The 22870-nt window shown below is 42.5% G+C and overlaps 1 protein-coding gene across 3 annotated transcripts in view; it reads left to right on the top strand.

Annotated features, from left to right (window-relative positions):
- cyth1a (cytohesin 1a) overlaps positions 1-22870 on the top strand; it is a 36247-nt gene that overhangs the window by 10725 nt on the left and 2652 nt on the right. Inside the window, exons 1-12 of one of the 3 annotated variants that reach the window (XM_062439544.1) lie at positions 5177-5430; positions 11927-12009; positions 14141-14205; positions 15438-15504; positions 15608-15726; positions 16737-16817; positions 17042-17154; positions 17825-17973; positions 18107-18219; positions 22227-22305; positions 22406-22474; positions 22695-22849. In XM_062439544.1, the coding sequence (XP_062295528.1) occupies positions 15445-15504; positions 15608-15726; positions 16737-16817; positions 17042-17154; positions 17825-17973; positions 18107-18219; positions 22227-22305; positions 22406-22474; positions 22695-22849 (938 nt within the window). In that variant the 5' untranslated portion in view covers positions 5177-5430; positions 11927-12009; positions 14141-14205; positions 15438-15444. Of the gene's footprint in view, positions 1-5176; positions 5431-11926; positions 12010-14140; positions 14206-15437; positions 15505-15607; positions 15727-16736; positions 16818-17041; positions 17155-17824; positions 17974-18106; positions 18220-22226; positions 22306-22405; positions 22475-22694; positions 22850-22870 lie in introns of those variants that run through there. The other 2 variants (XM_062439542.1, XM_062439543.1) reach the window with 2 other exon arrangements.

The following is a 22870-nucleotide window of genomic DNA, read 5'->3' as shown; positions in this document are numbered from 1 at the left end:
GGGGCAGTAATGGGATGCGTGCAGGTGTGTTCAAGGTCCCTCATCACACATGTGAAGTTTCGTGGAAATCGGACAATGTTGATGCAAAAAATGGCACTTCCTGTTTCCACTAGGGGGCGACATGAGCGACACCCCTATCAGATGGAAGAGGTCTCCACCCTGGACCTGTGTATCAATTTTCATGATGATACTTGTTCAATAAAGCCATCAAAAAGCCAAACGTATTTTCATGGCGAGGAATTGATGGTAGCCACGCCCCCACAGGGACGCCATTACTCGTAGCTTCACAGTGTTCATAATGTAGCTTCACCAACTGGTTCTGCATGTTTTAGAAGTGGAATGAAGTTGATGGGGTCAACTATGTATTTTTCATGAATTTAAGTTCACTTCCTGTTACCACCGGGGGGCGCTATGAGTTACGTGGGAAGTTAATATATCGGGACGTTCAGGGCGGAGCCATCATCATGTCCAGCAAGTTTGAAGCTGATTGGATGAAGTATGTGGGCGTGAGAGCCACTCGTATGTACATGGCGAGCACGCCAAAGTTAGTTGAGCCCTGGCAGACACGCCCTTTGACCTACGGATGCGCAGAGCACAACTTAAGCTCAGCTAGGTCTGGAGATGTTGCGTACCTAATTTGAACTTGATCGGGCCAACGCTGTGGGAGGAGTTAATTTTAGGCGGGAAAAATCGAAACCAAAATGGCCGACTTCCTGTTGGGTTGAGGTCATGAGGTCAAGAGGCTTTTTTGCATATGTGGGTATAATACATATGTATACCGAATTTTGTGAGCATAGGACAAAGTTAGCAAAATTCCCTATGGGCATTTTTGGACTTTGTAGGGGGCGCTATTCCGCCATTCTGCGTCGACCATGTGCGACCACCCAAAAATATTGAATTTCGGATGAGGCCGGACGTCCGTGCAAAAGTATAAGCATTTTCGCATTTGGGAAAGGGGCAAAATTGGGGCACGAAATGTCGGAATAATAATAATAATAATAATAATAATAAACACTACAATTTCAATAGGGCTTTCGCCAGGCGACTTGCAGTCGCCGCTCGGGCCCTAATAATATACAATATTTCAACTTCTGTTACAAGCCACAGCTACATTGGGCTAAATGTAGGACTACGAATTTGTTCAATCAAATGAAACCCAAAACAACTTCATTATCCACCTTGGTTAATAACCACTAATACTATGAGATGTCAGAAGTAGTATTGATTTGTCATAAAATTCACTTAGTTGCATTTGATTAAAAGAAAGGATGTTAAAAGGAAAAAATGAAACCTTAACATAAAATAATCAGCAAATACATTATTTTCAAAAACATTTTCAACATCATCATCATCATCATCTTATCAAGCAAAAATAAGATTTCAGGTTTTTATTGAACTTGCTGGATGTTGCTGATGTTGCTGCCTGTCAGTATAACAGGAGGATTTACCCGGTGTGCTCCAAATGTCACCTCAATTACTTTTTGATAGTTATAGATTATTTGCATGAGAGCTATGTTTTCTCTCATAAACTTGTCATCACACATGCCTCTGTGTTCCACTGCTAGATCAATAGGTCCTCAGTTTGTATATGAGAGGATACTGGAGATATGAGTGTGGCAGGAGTTTGCCAGCCACTCTGTACCTGGGCTTCATTTTGGAAACATTTTCCTATTGGCAACATGCACACAAAACTGAGCTTTTCTTTTCTTTTGCCAGGGATGGAAACCAAAATCTTACAGTTACATTTCTAACTTTTTGTTGTTGTCTGTTGGATAGTTTAGTCTTCAGTTAATTTTACTTTCCTCTCTCACTACTGATTTCAGTGACTTTCAGGTTTGTCTGCAACAGGTACAGACACGCTTGGAGATATTTTCTTCAAACAAGACTAAACTCTCTCATCAGATCTCTTGATAGGGCCTAGAAAATCTAAATAGCACCTGGCAGGAGCTCCACAGCGAAAGCGGGAGAGTCCTGATTTGCCTATCAAACAGTAATCCAAGTCAGGATTTGGTTACAGTCTAGTAGAGCCTCAATAGTCTTCTCAGCATTTGTGAATAATTTGTTTGTGCTTCAGGAAAATAAGTTACAATTAAAAGTTGCTCATGACATAGAAAAACAGATATTAATCATTTCTGGGTTCTTATTGACTTCATAAATGATAGGGAATAGTTACTGTTTGTGTCAGTGTGTGTTCTCTGTGACTGAAACACAGAATGCATTGGACAAAGAGAAAGATCCAGCACCATAGAAACTTTGTGAAAGATGTACACAATTCAGCCGTGCATGCTGAGTTGTATAGCTGCTTTATTGGGGTCCTTGCGTAACCCCCGGCTTCAAACCCCACCATGTTGTGACAGAACTGAAGAATTAAACTTAGAAAGAAGGAAGAATGACAATGTTAGTGCATTTCCCACAGGATGGGCGGGTTTAGCTACAAGTTTTACTCCTCAGCCAGAACCATGAGAACAGCTCACAAACAGGAAGCCGAGAGTCTGATAATATGCCTCAACAGGAAGTGACATCCCACAAGTTGTGTGTGGTCTATATTCTGTAAACTGTCACAGAAAAAGGAAAAAAACTGAGACAAGACACTAGGAGAGGTGAAGCTGCAGGTTAGTAGAAACCGAATAGCAAAGATTCAGGGTTCTTCCAGCTACGCCATCATGTCCAGAGAAAACCTCTGGACTTGTGTGTGTGTACGTGAGAGAGTGGCGAGAGAGGATGTTGATAGTTGGACAGCCCTGATAACAATCAAGGCTAACTGCATCAGAGGACAAAGGCGTGTATTGTGGGTAGAAATAGCACTTCCGCTTCTGAGGATCAACACAGGGAAGCCTCCACATTGTCCTATTAAAAACAATTAATGTTGATAAATGGCAATAAAACAGAATGGAGCTTGTTAAAAGACCGCTGATCTTTTGTGTTCATTCTGATAGATAGATAGTGTGTGTGGGCAGCTGCAGGATGTTTATGCTGCGGAGTCGTCTGTATGTTTGCTCTACCCCGAAGCTGTGTGTGCAGTGGCAGGCCTCGCTATATATTCTCCAGCTCCAGTTCCCACCCAGTCACATCCTCTGGTCCCAGCATTCCTTCACAGCAGCCGTAAAACAGCTAGCAGACCCTTTAACTGTGAGCTGATAGAGCATGTTAATGTGGTGTTGGGGGAGTGGAAGGTGTCATTTCGGTTTTAGCAGCCGTCTTCTGTGTCATTTGAATCCTGTGACTCAATGGCGTGACTTATACATGACCCACGATAATGCAACAGGGTTAAATAGCGAACAGAGGTAGCTACTTAAAAGTTTCACCGTAAACACATTGTTTCCTGAAATTGGTAATTACTATTGGAATTGAAAAGCCTTCACAAGATGATTAAAGGAATAAGACATGAAGAATTCTGTAAAATGATGTATATTTCTGCTTTTTTTTTTGAAACACTGATTACTTTTACCTCCTCATACCTCTAAAATTCTTCAAATGAAAGAACCTGAGAAGGGAAAATTCTGCATGATCCATGCTGTAGTCTGTAGTCTGTGATGAGCTATGGATAGATATTTCTTTATTTTAAGCCTCTGGATATGGTCACCATTCATACATATTTACAAACTCCTCCATCCTGATATATCAACTTGATCTTTACTCAATGATTTCCTACATTTCCCAGAAGATGTTCAGACAACATGCCTGATCTTGATCTGCAGTAGATTTTACATATTTTGAGAGAGTAATGACAATACTGATAGAAATATTATGACTAAGTAAGCAGTTTTTTTCCAGTCTCAGACACATCTCTTTCTCCTCTTTCTCAAAATAAAACACCTTTCATTTATATTGTATTGATCTGGTCTGATTGGCACTTATGCCTCCTCTAAAGGATTCCGCCTTAAATAATTGTTTAATATTGGTCTGGTTTCTGAGGTTAGGATAGTTTATATCCTCTTATGTAGGAAAGAAATCCTCACTTGTCCCACTGCTGCACTAACACATGGATCCCATACTGACACTAGTCAGAGGAAGCTCTTTCATCTGTGGGACTGCAGAGTGCAGCCGGCACAGCAGAGGGCTCCAGGTTGACTCATCCAGCTCTGTACAGACATGAGGCAAGTGCTCACGTCTGCTCTGCTCTGCGGACCTACCCGAGGCGAATGTACACTCATGCTGTAAAAACACACATCTTGGGACACGATGAGGAGGAATGCTGTGAATCTTCCACAGTGTCTCGGCATGCATCATTAGCATTAGGGTAATGCTGTTGTGAAAATACATGATTGTCTCAGCACACTCCATTGTTAGAGAGGAGTTTGGTGGTGTTAATGAATGATGATATGACTAGTTGCATGACTGGTCAGGAGAGAGGAGACCTGCCTTGAAGTGCTGACTCATAACAGCTCATGCAAGAGCTTACGGCTTCCTCTCTGCCTCTATGGGAGATGACCGGATGTGTCAGAACAAGAAGAAATACCTTAAGTCAATTTAGTTTATTTTTTTAATACGTTAGCTCTTTAGTAACCAGGCAAATATTGTAATACATGTGACTTTTGAATGAATACTTTTTAGAAAATGACCCATTTTAACATAAGCCAGTTTTTGTGTTATCATTTTTGGCCTTTGTGTTTTAATGTTTTTAAAGCATGAGTATAAGGGCCGATCAGTATTTTATCCATGAATCCAGTTATTAGGGCAGGGTGTCCAATTGCAATACTTTTTGAGTAATGGGAATTGTGTCTAAGTTCATTTAATCAATTTTCATACAAATGAGTTACTAACTCCCATATATTTGAATACATACTTGGGAATACCAGCTGAAAATAACAATTAATTTAATTAAACATATTTTATCTATATTGGAAGAAAGTCATGGATAGGCCTTTATTTTTTTCCATTTTGTGTGTGTGTGTGTGTGTGTGTGTGTGTGTGTGTGTGTGTGTGTGTGTGTGTGTGTGTGTGTGTGTGTGTGTGTGTGTGTGTGTGTGTGTGTGTGTGTGTGTGTGTGTGTGTGTGTGTGTGTGTGTGTGTGTGTGTGTGTGTGTGTGAGAGAGAGGAGGAGGCAGAGAATGACCACTGGGTGGAGCCTTCATGTTAATGCTAGTGACAGCAAAACAGAGAGAGAGAGAGATAGAAGGAGGGAAGGAGAGAGAGGGAGAGAGAGAGGAGGGTGGTAGTGAGTAAGTCTCCTTCCCAAATGGACTGTGTCAGTGTGCTGTGAGCAGCCTGGCAGCTGATAGCTGTGCTGCACAGTTGAGGAAACTTGGCGGTATCTCTCTCTGACTGGAGGAGCAGGCTCCTTCTCTCTGCCACTTGACATGTGGACGTCTGGATCATCAGTGTTGATCCACAGGAGCTGACCGAACAACTGCTGGATTTTTAATGATATCAATGAGGAGAGATTCAGTGGAAACGCAAAACGGACGCTTTGGAGGAATTCTCACTTGGGTTAGTTTGCACTTTTATAGAAATTTGCTGAAGCATATGTGTTTTGGTTAATAGATCTTGTATTATTTCACGTCTGTTTGTGTGGCCTGTCATCTTTGGCACTTGCCTTCATGTGGGTTCAGTTTTCATTGACTTTGTGTTCACCCACTCTAGAATGACAGCGTTGAGGATGAAGTCAGTCAAGCTGGGGATAATGCATGCTACACAGATCAATAACAGCTATGAGAATCATATAAAGTGCTCCTGGTTTGGGAGCACTTGGAGCTGTCCTGTCATTCTCCAGCCTGTCCTGGCTTATTGCTTGTTGCTTTGTGGTTAAGGCCAGAGACACTTGAGATGATTGAGCACTGGTGCAGCAGGCCAATGTGGAGCTGTCAGTGGGGGTGAGGTCTGTGTGTATTAGGGGGATGGTGGAAAAGCGTGTTCTGTTGGATCATATATCTGAGCAATAAAAGTGCAGAAGTTCAGTGAGAGGCAGAACCTTTATGACTGTAGAAGACTTCATCATGTCACGTAAGTGCCCAAAAGGGCCATTACGATGGCTTCAGGAAGCTGGGATGACCAACAAATGAATGTTGAGCCTGGACTGAGAAATAAAGCCAAAGATGCTCCGGCCATCAGTCTCTGCCCGGGCCTTGTGGAGGAATGTCCTGAGAGGCTGCTTGCAGACACAAAGAGAAAGCTGTGATCGTCCCACCGCTCATCCCACTGTCTCTGTGTCCTCCTGCCATTCGCTGTCCCACGCCTCCCCGGCCAAACACAGAGCTCCTTCTCCTGTTGTCTGCCCCCTCTCTCAGTCCCCCTTCACCTCCTCCTACCCACAACTCAGGTCAGGTTGAACGCTTTGTGAATTTTTGATCTGTAATGGCGGTCCATTTGGGGCCTAGCTTTGGTTCTTTTTATGTGTGTGGCAACTAAGCACCGGGAGGTTAGAGGAGAGTTCTTTTGGGCCGGTGCCCACATTACTGACTGGCATTCCTTCACAGCCCCTGGTAGGCTTTGTTACAGGCTGTCTGGTTCAAAAGCTGGAGGTGTGTGTATGTGGTTTCAAATATGTATGAGCATGAGTCCCCCTGGGATTTTCTCTAGTAATGAGATTCAGTGTCAGATCAGAGATCAGCGTTTTAAATCACCTTTAAGATCAGAAAGCTTTGAGCCATTTAATAGACCTTAGTGTATTTTGTGTTTGCGCATGCATGTGTGTGTTTTTGCCCATACCAGTTCACATAATCGATGTGTGTGTTTGTGCTTGGTCCAGAATGCATTAAACCTCATCATGAATTAGTCTGTTTCTTGTTACAGTTGGCACTCTTATTGGTTTAGGCTATGGGTCGATGACTGATTGTCGCCTACGGGGCCTCAGGTTTGGAGGGTGTGTTTTAGCAAGTTTAAAGGGAACTGTTATTGTAACTATGAGGACAAAGGCCGTAGAGCAGCAGTAACAGCCTTGAGGAACAGGGGGAGTGCCGGAGAAAACCAATGATCTTGGTTGTATGTTGGAGATAAGATTGGCTTGGAAGGGAAAGAGAGGGGGTTGTAAAAGAAGAGAGAGGAGAAATCAAAGAGAAAGAAGATGAGCGGGCTAATCAAGTGTAATGGACAGTGTGTTAGGACCAGATGGATGCTGCTTCTTCACTAAAGATAGGGAGGAAAAGACTTGTAGACACAACAGATGAAAGACCTCATGCAGGGAGTGATAGCTGCTACAGTACCAGTGTCATTCATCTGTCTCGTTCAGTGTGTGCACGCCATCAAAATGTAACCATGCACACACATTCACACATAAACACGTGGCTACACAAATGGATGTGTATCACTTTGCATATTCCCTCAGTCAGCAGATCGTAGGCATTATTGTGGTGTGAATATATTTATTGATGCCTCCATCTGCTCCTGTGAAGCTCGACATTTTATTGCTCCACATCTTTGTGTAAGAACATCTAGTGTGTATCTTGTGACCTTGTCCAGTAGCTGTGTCACTAGGGGCAGACTAGGTGAGCAGTTTATTTAGTTGATTGTTGTTTTTTTTCTCATGAACTCAGAGGAGCTTCCTGAAATGGGTTACATCTGCAGGGAGGGGGGTTGAAAGGATCCTACAAGCACTCAGAATTCTAATTTCCTCATTTTCCAAGGAGAGTTCTTCAGTGATCTGGGTGGAAATGAGACGTCTGCCTTCTTCTGCCAGGATAGCAATCAGGATGTGTATTAGTGGGCTCTGCCGCTGTGGGAGAGGGAGCTATAATTGGTATCTCCCTTGATGTCATCTCCCCAGCGCTCTCCACTGACCCAGCCCTTGCTAAAAACGGCTTTGCCCATTCAGGAACTTTGCAGACGTTTTCTGAAGCCGGTCACTGTGGCACCAAACAAAACAAATAAAGACACACATGGTTAACATCTCAAATTTTAAATACTATTTTGGGGCTCAAGCAAAGCATTTACATTTTAAAGCCATAAAGTTACACAAAACACAGGAGGGATCAAGATGCACCAATTCAGGAGTGGGCACCAGGATTACACACAAACGGAGCATATTGAGTGTCCTAAACTTGGATTAAACAGCACTCAGAAGTAATGAGGGCCAGAGGAGGGCAGGACAGAGCTCAGATTATAATGTCCCAGATTTGACAATAGAGCACTTGTGTCAGTACTTTAACAAAGAAACATTGTCATTATCTTCTCTTCATTTCCAAATCACCTTGCACCACCTTGATCCCAGCAAGTAATTCAATCTTAATCTCTTAATGTATTATTATTGGTACTGTGAGAAAAATACTTAGGACACTTTCACAAGTGATGCAACATTTGTTTTAATACTATAAGTGATTGACCTGTTTCATTATACCAGTACTTGATTTAAAAATAATCTCTAATTAAATCTGAATAAACTAAGTGATTTAAGATTGACATTTTTTCAGGGATATAATGGATTCGATTTGAATATCACAGTGTGGACAGTTCCAGTCAGATGGTGTTAGTGTTGAAAGCTAAAACAAAAACCAAGTTGCTGAGCACTGATATAGCGCCGGGCACAGCGGGACACTCGCCGTGGCAGCCCCAGGCATCCTTGTGTGGGTGTTACGCGTGTGTGCATGTGACTGTATCCTTCTTCCTTCTGCGCACCACTCCAGCTCTCTGCATGCACGCCTCCATGTGCATGTGTGTGTGTGATTTCCCTGAATGACCCGTTTTCCAGGCAGCATGAGTCTCTGAAGAAGAGGGAACGTGGGTGGCTGTTTTTTTTTTTTTTACTGCACACCGGCCTCATCAGGGTGCTGAAGGGGCCCGCAGCATCTGAAAGGCTCTTAAAACAGATACAGACATGATGGCAGATGAGCATACCATGAAGGGGAAGACCACAACATTTCCCATCTTATTGTAGACAAACTTTTTATCTTACTTAGACCAGTAAGAGCTAGTGTGTTCTCAGGGCATTTGCTATCTTGATAAAAATCACTTTAACTTCTTTAGAAATACTACATCACTTTTTCTTTACCTCATTTGCCCTCTTCTGTCTCTTCTCTTTCTCCCCCTCATTCTCACTTCCTGTCTTGTTCTGATGACAGCCTCTTTTCATTGGCTGTGCCAGTGCAGAGGTTTGCTGAATGACAGCCAAGCAGTGCTCACAGAAAGAAGGCAAACAAGCAACTCTCAGCATTTAGTTAAGTGGATGGGTTCCCCCTCATCTGCTGTGTTCTGGGAAATGACACAAACACTGGCACATGTATTACGGGGCTTTTCCCTTTCCCTAATGTGGTCTTAATTATTTTTGGTGGAGCCAGGCAGGCACCTGATAGGCCAGTTCCCTGAATAACTGTCATCATGTGGATGACATGAGATGACGTGTTGGCCTTTTTAATTGCAGGACCTTTTGGAAAGATGCTGTTTTTGTTCAAGCTCCTTGTTTTCTGCTCTTTGACAGAGGCAAGCAGACAGATGATTTCCATCCTCAAATGATAATGTTCCTTTCACTCAGTTTTTTGCATCTCCTCCTCAGCATCAAATTATAGTCCTGTCTCCAGTTCTTCTCCCCTATCAGTCCTCTTCTAAGGAATGCTGTGGTTGTGCTGTGTTGGTTCAAGCTGTCTTGTGCTTTATGGAATGACTCCCTTCAGCGCTTGACAGCCACCCATCCTGACGTCATGTTTCCAGAAAGAAGGGTGGACTTCCTGTTTTAACCTCATCCTCCCTGTCACTCTTGTTTGTGCTGCTAAACACGCAGCCTGCTCTGGGTTTGCTCAGCATGACATTAACTTACCCAGTCAATAGGGAGACAAGTTCATTAAATGCAAAAAGGCCCATGTATTCTCAGACCTACCCACACTTTTTTATTTTGCGTGTGAGCCGATGTGTAGTCATGTGCTTTCTTGTGCATCCCGGTCTGTATCTGAAACATGAATATCTCCCCTCCCGATATGAGCTGCTCTCAATAGGCTGTGCAACTATTTATTTTGGTCCGTCTTTGTTCTGCACTGACCTGTCAGCTCCTCCGCGTATGTGAAAATAGTTGTCTAGCCGAGCTAACCACGGTTTCTATGGATACCCAGAACATTTGGGGATGGATGCTGCTGGTTTGCCAGTGATGCTGTAGGCTGTAAGGTATGACGTGTGAAAGGTAAACCTCGAGTGGACCGCTGTTCTTCCCCAGCTGTCTGACAACGAGACAGGAAGACAACGTGGCTTTGTTGTGGAGCTTTCGATCTCCTTGACAGCTCGCTATCAGGCTCTTGTTTTGGACCTCGATCTATTGTCTTTTATCGCTGAGTTAAATATTAGCAGACATGCCAGTGAATGTCATGAGTGTGTGCCTCAAGATGTTTGGGTTAGCATGCCTTATGTGATTAAAATAAATGCTCTACATTATGCTGCATACCTATTTTTTTTACTTTAGGATATCTTTAAATGCTGGAGAGGTAAAATGGCATTTTTACATTTGAATGAAATATTCTTTGCAGAAAAATTAGCTGATTGTGTGTGTGTGTCTCAAATCACAATGAAGCTCATAATTTCTGGGTGGCTGGTCGTGTCCTTGCTTTACCGATTGCTGTGCCAGATTTTATTTTGTTTTTGTAACCTTCATTTCACCAAGCCATTACTGCAGGTACATTGTGCCCAGAGGTTAGACACTCAGTGTTAGAACCTCACTCTTTATTAGGATTATATGGGACCAATATTGCGATGAAAGGAAAAACTGGAAGGGAGCGGGAGACTTTTAAGGGTCATTGTTAGTATCATAGAGAGTCTTGGAAGGAGTAATATGAGACCTCATGTTGAAGATTCCTCTGTCCTCAGCTTCCATCACTCTATAACCATTACCTTGTTAACCGTTTGCAGAGTCAGACCTAGCCTCGACCCCTTTAACCTTTGAACCCTGCTGCTGAGGTAATGAGGGAAGGAGGAGAGGTCACAGAAAGGGGCTTGTGTTCAGCCACTGGGGGAATCAGAGAAAGAGTCACTGAGTGACAGAGATGATTATCCAACGTAACAGACGTTGTGACTTTTGCAGCTCATTTACTTAAACGTGACACTGGGTTCAGGGGGTTTGATTGCCACTGACTGGGGCCACACATGCTTAATATATCTAGTCTTGTGATACTGCAAGAATCTATCTGTGCAGGCGTCTGCCAAATAACACTTTGCAGCAGTTATGCAGTGGAGCAGTCTAGTGGTTGGTGTCTCGCAACTCGGAGGATGTCACAGCTTATGACTTGTGCAAATATTTGTGCTAAAAAGTAATTAAGCTGGAAACATGAGGTACTCATATGGACTTAAAGTGCTGGTAACTAGAAAATGCTGTTACTCAAAATATATATACACCAGTGCTGATACCAGTGGTGACCTGTTATGCTTTGAGTGCAGGTATGGCCTGCACACACACACACACACACACACACACACACACACACACACACACACACACACACAACGCTTTGTCCATCAATCAGGACACATTACTCGCCCCTCAGTCCTTGGCACAGACAAAGCTAATTATAACAGCTTACAGTATTAGTGACAGGAGGACTTGCAGCGCTTTGAGACCTGTCACATTTGTGCTACTCTGGCACTGATGCTCATCGCTGCTTGGCTGACTTGAGCTGTTTCATGTAGTCACACAAAAGTGAAATCTTCCTCAAATTGCACCTGACTGCTGCTGACTTTGTTTGCTGTTGGTGTCAATGTTTCACATGCTGAGAGAGTTGTAATGACAGGAAAGACTTGCTCTCTGATCTGAAACCTCTCCTTTCCTCCCCTGCTGATAAATATATTTTGACTCATATGATATTTTGTCATTGTGTATTCTCCACACCGCTTGCTGTGGGCATTCATTCAATCATCTTGTGATGTCAAGGAGTATACATGTTATTTCTGTGCTCTGAGATACCTGAAGGAACATGCCTCAAGGGATAGATAGACAGAAATGCAGAGAACAGGGTAAAGGTGCATTATATTTTGGGCACCACTGTCCTAACCCTTCATCTTCTTTCTTATCTCTCCCCAGTGCCGGACGACCTCACTCCAGAGGAGCAGCAGGAGTTGGAGAATATCCGCCGGCGCAAGCAGGAGCTGCTGGAGGACATTCAGGTTAGTATTAAGATAGAATATGGAGGCTCTGGTAATGCTTGTATGTACACATTTATAATCATGCAAAAAAAGCATGTACCTCGTGGCTGCTGAAAATATCCTTTTCAAGCTTATTTATTTTCAGATTTGCTGATCTTCGTGTGACAAGTGAGTCGGTAATTTCGACAGTTGTCAAAAATGACACAATTCAAAAGAAAGAAGAAGAAAGACGATTTTTCACTGGAAACAAGTATTTTACCCAACTGCAGCACGTTTTAGGCTGCTGTATTTTATCTCACCTTTAAAGCCTGTATGTTTAATAAAAATTATACTGCTTGGATCTAAAGATGCTTTTTATTACAGTGGGGCTAATCATAATAAAACTTTTAAGTGATTTAAGCATTAAAATGTCCACGTCTGAGATTAAGTGGCTCATTGGGCAAGAAGGCCTTTATTTTTTGACCTACAAGGTCCAGACTCTTGGCTCACTTCCACTACCATCAGCTACAACTGCAACTCCTTTGAATTTTGATTAAACATTTACCTCCACCATCCAGTTTTTGCTGCCTTTGTATAAGTTCCCCCTTTAAACGTTTCACCCCAAGTGGAATGCAAGGTATTTCCTACTGAGTGCTCACTTCCTCAGAAAACAGTGTCTGTTTATTGTTTAGCCATTCAACAGAGCCCTCTATTTATGGATACTAGTTATCTCCTTTTCATGGTTTATTGAAATGATGTTTGGAATATAACACAGTAGAGTATTAAAACAAGACAAGCAGATAAAATAGGATTATGCTCTTATGAGGAATGTGCTAAATGCAGCCAGTTGAATATCCTTCATTTGCTCCCTGATTTCCAAAGTGAGGCAGGATTCAAATCAGCCAGACTGAATTTTCCTAAAGTGGTTTGTTTGATTCCTGTCTGAGGATTCTTTGGACTATTGCTTTGACTGATAATTGTAGCCTGCTGCTCAGGTCAGTCCTGCCACTCTTTAACCAGCTCCATATGATACACACGGGTGACACACATGTCACATATGCCATGCCTTTGCAGAGGGTTGGCTTGCAGATGTCTCAATGAGCAACTCAACTTCCATTGGCCCTGACAGACAAACATTGGAGGCGTGATCTGACAGCCTTTCTTTTATGAGCTACCATTACAGCCCTCCCCCTCTTTCTGGCCACTACTGCTGCCCCCATACTCCCCTCATCTCCTCTGTGGTCTGCACACTGACCCCTCTCCTCCTCATTGACTCCCACACCCTCCTCTGCTGGTCCTGCATGTCATGCCCCCCCCCTTCCTGTATGAGCACAGCCTTTGTTTGTGGAGGCAAGCATCTGAGGAATGTGTTGTGATTGCGCAGACCTTGAACACACAGATGTTGCCTTTGTGGTTTGGCCCATAGTGAATTGGTACTATACATGAGAAATGATACATTAACACTGCAGCTGGATATGAATGGAAAGGCTCGATGATTGTAACCTATACTAGGAGCGTTGAAGCCTCTCATGATCAATAGCTGTATATAAGACTTCTCTAATGCTACAGTCTATTACTCCACACTTTCATCAAGCTGACGTCATCCTCTCCATCCTCTAGCCTCTGCAATGCCCTTACTGCGCCAGTCTGGCACCAGCGGGCCCGGTTTGATCGACTAAATCTGCCTCTAAAGCCATTAATCATTAAAACGCTACAAAAAATATAATCCACTTTTACGCTTTCTTACTCCATTTGTATTAAGGTTATCCTCGAATTTTCTCAGCCTAATCAAATTTAGACTGAGAGGATTGTTTGGGAGTGAAGTGCGTGCAAAAACACATTCTCTAATATGAGATATAGACAGTTACTTTTAGTTTATGGAGAACTGAGAAATGAGCAGCAGTGTGGGAAGTTTCAGCTCCTGTGAAATGATGCTGCTCTCTCACCTGGCTGACAGATGAATGTAAATATTCAGAGATGATAGTGTATTCCTTTGTACTGTTTGCTAGAGCCCTTGCTTTTTTGGATTTTTTTGTTTGTTTGTTTTCTTTTAGTTTTTTCAATACAGATGCTTTGCATGTTGTTTGTGTCATTCATACCCTTCCACTATTGAAATGGGAGGTCAGGTGATGAATTTATTCCTTAATAATACTTATTACATTCCTCTCTGCAGCGGCTGAAGGATGAGATAGCAGAAGTGACAAGTGAGATCGAGAACCTGGGTTCCACTGAGGAGAGGTAAGAAAATGTGACCCCCCCCCCTCCCCAAACTACACACAAATTTCCCTCTTTGTTGTCCACACTAGCTTGTTGTTTGCCTTCTATTAACTTAGCAAATGAAGCCGTCAATTATTAATGTTTGATGGCCAAGTCGGGCCACCCCGTCACACCAAACACCCTACCCAAATTGGCTATGCTTTTAAGGAGGTTTAAATGTTTCATAAGGCACACCCCCATGATGGGAGGCCTCAGTGAATAATGCAGTGGGTATACGGGCAGAAGCAGACAATAGATGTTCCCAGGGGAGGGAGTGCTCGGGTTTGGTCTACTCAAGTGGTTAGGGATCCCATCAGCTACAGAAAATTCCTAATGCACTTTCTCTTGGATCTAAAACCCATTAAGGGTTATGGCACCTTCTTGTGATCAAAGTTTCCTATGATCCTTTTATTGAAGACAGAACATGATGGTTAGACTGTAGTGTTGATCTCAGCTGTACTCTCCTCTGTGGAGCATCTGTGTAGTTGGGTGTTGAAGTTTGGCAAACAAAAGCCAAAGGAATGCTGGCGCGAGTGAATCAGTGGGAAGAAGTGGTGACCTCTCACTGGCTGGAGATGGAGATGTAACCATGGTGATGATGAACTCCTGAAGTGCACTTTGACCTCTGAATTACTCAAGGCCTGAGAAATGAGTTGTTCCCATATGCATGATGTTAAATGCTTCATCAACATTTGTCATACTGGCCGAAGGGGTAAAGTCTGGCTGCTGCCATAAAAATGAAATGGAAAGATACGTTCAGGAAATGAATTAACTTATTGGAATGGTCTGAGCCATGTTGAATAAGTAAGATGATGGACCGTCAATATATTGAATTTTGTTGGATCTGAATGAGTCATATCAAAAAGGCAAAACATTTATACACAGTAGAGCTGAAACAAGTCACTGGTAACTGTGGGAATATTTGCTGATTTTATTTCTTGTATGTAATAGAGTATAATAAATCCTTATGGTCCTGCCTGTAGACATCCCTTTGAGTTCTTGGAAAATGCAAATTTTCACTATTTTCCAACATTTAATAGAACTAATGACGGATCGAGAAAATAATTGGCCAATTATTTTTTAATAAAAACTATTCTTACGCTGTAATTGTTACATACACCATTCATATATCCCTTACACAATTTCAGTCTCATAATTTTTACATTATGTTAACGTCAAGAGAATTAACTGCAGCCTACACTGTGATGTTCCAGGAAAAATATGCAGAGGAATAAACAGGTGGCCATGGGCCGAAAGAAATTCAACATGGACCCGAAGAAGGTAGGCGGAAGTAATTAAGTAACATGTCACAATTCTTTAGAAATGTTATTTTTCCCATGTTATCATAAGCAGGATGTAACCGGCGGCTTTGTCTCTTTCACAGGGGATCCAGTTCCTGATAGAGAATGACTTGCTGAAGAACACCAGCGATGACATTGCTCAGTTCCTCTACAAGGGTGAAGGCCTCAACAAAACAGCAATTGGAGATTACCTCGGAGAGAGGTCAGCTTCAAGATAGATGTATTGTTTTATTCTCTATCTAACCTTCTCCTTATCAGAGTTTTCATCTCTTCCGTGTGGATTTTTGTCCACATCCAACCATGTGGTTGATAAGACCATTGAACAGCGATGACCTTCTTCAAGAGTGCATATTTTCCGTATTGCTCTGTTTCCTCTTGGTCAGGCACACCCATCCTTTCCCAAACAGAGTTTATTGGTTCCACATTTAGACTATCCTCTCAAGATGATGTCCGTTACTCAATAGCTTCCATCTGTCTGTAATTATCATACTCATTCATAAGTCACGTTATCAGGAGACTCACAACTCAAGAATGCATGTCTTGGAAGGAAAGTAAAGATTTGACTGGAGAGCATATCATCTTTGTTAGAGTGAAGACATAATACAGGAAATAGTGACTGGCCTGATGTTTGGTGCGTAGTGCTCGGGGACTAAAGGGTAGCCAGTGTTGCAGTCAGGGTGTGGTCTGTGAGGTCAGACCAGGAAGCCGAGCGCAGGCTTTTGATTGATGTTTTCTATTTGATTGCTATCAAGCTTTTCGCGTGTTTCTCATTCTGGAAGGAGGGACCGGAGCAGAAAGGGAGATGTGATTGGTCACTTGTCCACTGGGAATGATATGACTCTGTCAACAAGAGCTCCTTTGAGCCATCCCGTGATCCCACAGGGCAGATCATTTACTCTGAAGGGCATAAAGGTCGGGAATGATGTCATGATCAACATTAGATGATAAATGAACCGAGTAGGGCGTGTTTATCCTCTTCCATTGGGTTCCACAGAACTCTCAAGATCACTAGATAACATCTTGAGCAGACACGTGCCCGATGGGTCTTCTAACGTCTTCATTTCAATCAGGCTTTGAGCCAACAGTTCCCTTTTATAGATTTGCTTGTTGATAACAATCTTTAATTATTTATTTCTTTTATTGATTTTGCAAGAAACTATCACTTTTGAAATGTTTACCTTTTAAGAAAATGTTTTTTTTTTTTCCCTACAGAGATGATTTTAATATCCAAGTCCTCCATGCCTTTGTGGAGCTTCATGAGTTCACAGACCTCAACCTGGTTCAGGCCCTAAGGTAAGAACACACCTGCATTCTCACATCTACTACATACTCACTGAATACTCAAGGCTAGATCCTCATAGCTTTGTCTCCTTTTTATGTAAATCCTGTGTGATATGGTCCATTTTTTTGTGAAGATGCAGGTGTCAGTTTCAGTCTTGTACCTTAACAGAATGTATTCAGCTTTCTCACAGTATCACAGTGTGTGTGGCTGACGACTGAGCTGTGTCCCCTGACAGACAGTTCCTGTGGAGCTTTCGGCTACCAGGAGAAGCCCAGAAGATAGACCGCATGATGGAGGCCTTCGCTCAGCGCTACTGCCAATGCAACCCTGGTGTTTTCCAGTCCACAGGTAGGACTGACATGCCCAACTTTCAGTGCTGTCAAAATGTGAGCAGTGAAACAAAGAACTAAAGAGCTGCAGAATAATATAGTTACCCTAATTCAAACTCCTAATCATAATAATAATAATAATAATGATAATATTATAACTAATTCAAACTCCTAATTTTTGGACTGTACAGGTCATATATAAATGGTTGTATTTAGCAGACACACAGTCTGCTGAGGTGAACTGTATTATAGAAGAGTGTCTGGCTTTTGGGAAATGATGCCCATAGCAGACGACTGCCTCTAACATGCACGCAGATGGATGTCTATAATGCATGGGACTTCTCAACAGCCTAACAGGCCAGATAAAGTGCTGCTGCGTCAGCCGTGTGCTGGCCATGTTGTCTTTTAGTGTACACACGCGCACAAGTGCGCCTGTTCTGAAACACACATGCATACTTAGCTGCCCACGCGCAGCCTTTCACTCCCACCCACTCTACTTGCTAACGAAGCTTCGCCTATCTACTCCTCTATGTTAGACTGTGATCCCCAAAGTTCAGGCCTTTCAGGTCAGCTAATTTAAATTCCCATTTAAACACTATATTAAACACTGAAAGCAGTTTTATGGTAAACGGCAACCTTTTGCTAACTCATAAAGCTCATCTCTCTGTGTGTGTATATTTGTGTTACAGACACCTGTTACATCCTGTCGTTTGCCATCATCATGCTGAACACCAGCCTCCACAACCCGAATGTGAAAGACAAGCCTACTGTGGAACGATTCATTTCCATGAACAGAGGAATCAATGATGGAGGAGACTTACCTGAAGACCTACTCAGGGTGAGGAGCACTTTCAAGCTGTTAATCTGTCATTTCTCTCCTTGTGTGTGGGTGTTTTTCCCCCACGCTGTGACCCTAAATCATACTCTTATCTCAAACCTGCTGCATATTCATGCTCTAACTCTTCTCCTAGAATCTGTATGACAGCATCAAGAATGAGCCCTTTAAAATCCCAGAGGACGATGGCAATGACCTCACACACACTTTCTTCAATCCAGACAGAGAAGGCTGGCTGCTAAAGCTGGGTGAGTGACACAGAAAATACAGTTATTTGGGCACATAACGAATTTCCAAAATGATGACATTCTTACCAATACGGCTGCTCTGATAGATGACTTTGTCTTTATAGCAGCACATATGGGCGAACAATCTCACAGTTCAAAATCAGCCTGTATAAAGTGATAACCAATGTCTCCCCTGAGGTCAATAACCTGTGAGTGTATGCATATGTGTGAGTGTGTTAGGTGCCTGTGCGAATAGGTGTGTACACGCTCGACCCAAGACATCTGAAGACCTCTCTGCCTGCTTTAATGTATAATATATGTGGCCTTGAGATCAGACCACCATATGTGGAGGCCTTTTGAATTATTTAAGAGAAGGCATATTCATACACTGACATGCATGCACACATACACACACAAATTCTGACTTTCATAGCCGCACAGAGTATGTAAATCGTGTATGCATATGCACACAGACGAGATATATATATATATATATATATATATATATATAGACACACACACACACACACACTGTTTATATTTGTTTGAGAGTGCACTTTTTGCTCTTGACCAAAATATTGTCCTTTCTTTTCTGTGGGACATTTTGGAAAGGACATTTTTGAAGTTAAAAGTTTGTCCCATTGTGGAAATTCCCAGCAGGCCTTATAATTTTTTAATAATATTGGGTTTTACATGGAACTTTTCCCTAAATTAAGTTTTACCAGTTGGGGAATTTTCAAGGGTCATTTAGTTCTGACTCTTTGCTAATTTCTGACTTAAACATATGTTTGGAAACATAACCATGCACATTGACACACACACACACACACACACACACACACACACACACACACACACACACACACACACACACACACACACACACACACACACACACACACACACTTCTTGTGCCTGTATCACTACAAATTGTCGACTGGATGTCAGATGGTACTTTTAATGGTCGCTCCACAAGCAGAAAAGCACAACCCTGGACTCAACAACTCTCCATCCTGTTTCCTCTGGGATCTCTCTCTGGTGTACAGATTCACAATGAGTTTAAATAAGAAAAGCATGACATTTCAAGTGAAATTGAATCTTCCAGTCGCTGTGAATCTTTACAACGGACTACACCAAGGTAGTACTCTTTCTCCAATGACTTCAAATTGGGAGATTTGAGTAAAACAATCAGGGTGGAAGGTAAATTACTGGATATAACAGGAAATTGACCCAAATGAAGGTGATATTTCATGTAGTGCTTTACAGTAATTGTGACACACTCACACTGAGTAGAGCTCCTCCACGTGGACTAAATCTATAATAGCAGATGTGTAAAACTCTGCTGACTCATTACTACATACAGTTTTTTAACTTAAAAATCAAAGCTGTGAAGCAGTGCATCAAAGCCTCCTTGGAGCCAAAATTAACAGGACTGTGGTGCAATAATTCCTTATCATTTAATTTGATTTTTTTGTTTTCTTTTCCTCTTCGTTTGTTTGTTTGTTCCCATGATTTTGGCTGTTGTCTTTCCTCAGGAGGTATGTACACCTGCTCTTCCCAAACGCTAGTCCATCTTTCAGCTCTCAGGTGCTTTTGGTGGTCCGCCATGCTTTTGTTCTCTTCCTTATTATTTTTTTACTTTCACACAGGGTTTTTTTTTCTCCGTCTGTAGGTTTTTATTTTAATTGTTTGTCTCTCCATTGACTCATTAAAACTTCAGATGTTTGTTTGTCTGTTCAGTCTCTCATTGAGACACACACTTTTATCTCTGTGGGTGGTTGCTGGGTGGTCGCCGGGTGCATTTGCCACCCTGTGGGCTCGGCTCAGGGAGCTGATGCTTTGTGGCCACTCTACTGAGCAGTTTGACCCTCTTTTCTCTGTACGCTGTGGTGGTCACTCTCTTTGATCTCTGTTTTTTGGAAGCTGCATTATACCTTTTTTCCATACAGCGAGCACAACAAAGAACTTTGCTTGACTCTCCAAATTGATCATGAACCCATTTACCCATTGGCTTATTGTCATTTGCTCTCTGGTTGCATGGAAAAGGAATACTGCACCTTTTCAACAATGTGGCTCTGCTCTCCTTATCTCATGCTGGTAATGGATCTGTAGGGTAACGATCTGGCTTCGACTCAGTTTGGTGCTAGACCGGACTGGACCAAACTGTGGGAGAGAAGCGTGGGCAGAGGAGTGTGCCAGAAGGGATTTGAGGCATGGTTCAAATGATTCATGCATACTTTATATATACTCAAATTGAACGGTGTTAGTAGTAGTGCATTCTTGTAATTTGTGCACCTTTCCTATTACAAAATAATATTTGTAGTAATACTTATAGGTAAAAAGGTGTTAATGGGATTTGATTGGGGTTATTCATTTATGTAGTTTTTTGCACAAAAATAGAAAGCAGTGATTACATTAGGTAAGAAGAGTGACTGTTGCTAATAATTTTCAAGGGGGATTATAAATCAACAAAATTCCCTCTTAACCTCCACTCGCCCAGCCTCCCACAGCCACGTTTCGCATGGGTGACCCCCTCCACTTCGTTCCACTCCGGCCTAGCACCGTCCACACCCCCTGCAACAATCTGCTTGGACGTCCCGCCTCGTCCCAGACATTCTTGCACGGGAGGAGGTCATTTCTCTTTCGCAGAGTGACGGTAACTGACATGACCGTCAAACCTAATCACAAACCTCCAACCCAATCAACTCTCCGGCCGTCAGCTGTGTGTGACTCTGCCATCACGTCTGTGTTTTCTGTTGGTCTGCTTTTTTGTTGCAACGCGCTGACGTGTCGAGATGTGTCGAGGGGTTCTCCATCTCAGCCTGTCAAGTGAAGCGTGTCGTTGTAGATAATAAGTTTAGACTGAAGTGTTTGACCTATCATGACGTCTGTTAAATGATGGGATATCATATACAGTGCTAAGGCTGTTATATGATAATGCAAGTGTGTCATACGTGTCTATATGTGCTGAATATACAACCACTTAGCTCTCCTCTGTCATGGTAGATGGTTTCACAATGCAGCTTTTTACTAACATTGGTGGTGGGATAACCCAGTCTAGACAAGGCTTAGGTCTTTATGTCATGATTAGAAAGAAACTTTGTCTCCCCTCTCACTGGACACTTCTCCTATATAACTGAGAAGTTACTTAACAAACCTAAAACAGGAGATGCCTGTAGAGTAGCTGAACATACCTCCAGGCTCTGAGCTTCCTGCCCCACTCAGTTTGTAGTTGGCATCCCATCCTCAGAATGCGAGGCTGCCATCTGCTTCTGTGATCAGGTTTCCCCTCACAGGAAGTATGGGTGACAAAGGGGATCAGAGGTCAGCCACAGATCAGCGAGCCCAGAGTTAACCAGAGAGCCCCCACTGGGCATGAAAGAGACGAAAACTTAATCCCAGGCTGTTAAAATGACATTTCAGTTACTCCTTAGTTTCAATATTCAACCCTCATGTGGTTATTTGATTGCTTTCCACATTTATAACTGTCTCCTAGTAACTTCATTTAGGTGGTAGTTCATGTAATCCAGTGAGTGCAAACCACATAGATCTGTATCCTGCCTATTGATCCCAGCTCTCCAGACTTATTCTCAGCAACTAAGGAGAGTCACAGGGCATCTTTTAAGGAACAATAAAGCTTTATCATAAAGCATCTTCACAATGATTCCAATTAGCCTTAATATGGTATTTATCAACCATTTTGGGATTTAACTGTTGAGTGTTCAGAACCTGACATAAAATGTTTGGTGTAAAAACAATTCCTTAAATCTGCAAATAAACAAAAGAAGGAAAATAAACAAACAGGTGAAGGCGATGCAGTTGTGGTGATGGTGAGTGCATGGTGCAATGTCGGCAGTGGTGCATCAGGGCAAATAGTGGGATGTTCTGGGAAAAGGAGTCCTCTGGAGCCGTCATCTGTCTGTCTGCTCATACATCTGTCTGCCTGTCTGCTGCTCGACCCGGTGCTTCGGTGCTCGTCTCTCTCTGTTTCTCTCGCTGAACCTCTCTGATGCTGGCTGTTTGCTCCACAGGGGGACGAGTAAAAACCTGGAAGAGGAGATGGTTCATCCTCACAGACAACTGTCTGTACTACTTTGAGTACACCACAGTAAGTACAGATCAGTTTCTCAGTCACAGTGAAGATTTTTGTTTTGTCTTGTATGTGCAGAGCTATGTCATTTTGTTCATTTTTGTTCATTTTTGTGCAGGACAAAGAGCCCAGAGGAATTATCCCACTGGAGAACCTGAGCATCAGAGAGGTGGAGGACAAGAAGCCTGTAAGCATAGCTCCCTCTACTGGTTCATTCTGTGACTACTCACAGTCTGATTTGGATTTTACTTGAACATATTTTTCAAATGTCTGTATCTACAGTTCAGCCCATTTAAGAAAATTAATACCTAGACACTGTCACTTGTATATATGATTAAATCAATACCGCTCTCTGTTAATTTGTGTACAAGACATGATACTTTATTTCTAACTTTTCCTCCTTGTAGAACTGCTTTGAGCTTTTCATCCCTGACAACAAGGACCAGGTGATAAAGGCATGCAAGACAGAGGCTGACGGGCGCGTTGTGGAGGGCAATCACACCTTCTACCGAATCTCTGCTCCCACTGCTGAGGAAAAAGACGAATGGATGAACAGCATTAAGTAAATAGTTTTCCTCTACTT

This window comes from Scomber scombrus, chromosome 18, assembly GCF_963691925.1.
Source record: "Scomber scombrus chromosome 18, fScoSco1.1, whole genome shotgun sequence".
NCBI classification, from domain to species: Eukaryota; Metazoa; Chordata; class Actinopteri; order Scombriformes; family Scombridae; genus Scomber; species Scomber scombrus.
This window is presented reverse-complemented; position numbering and strand designations above follow the sequence as displayed.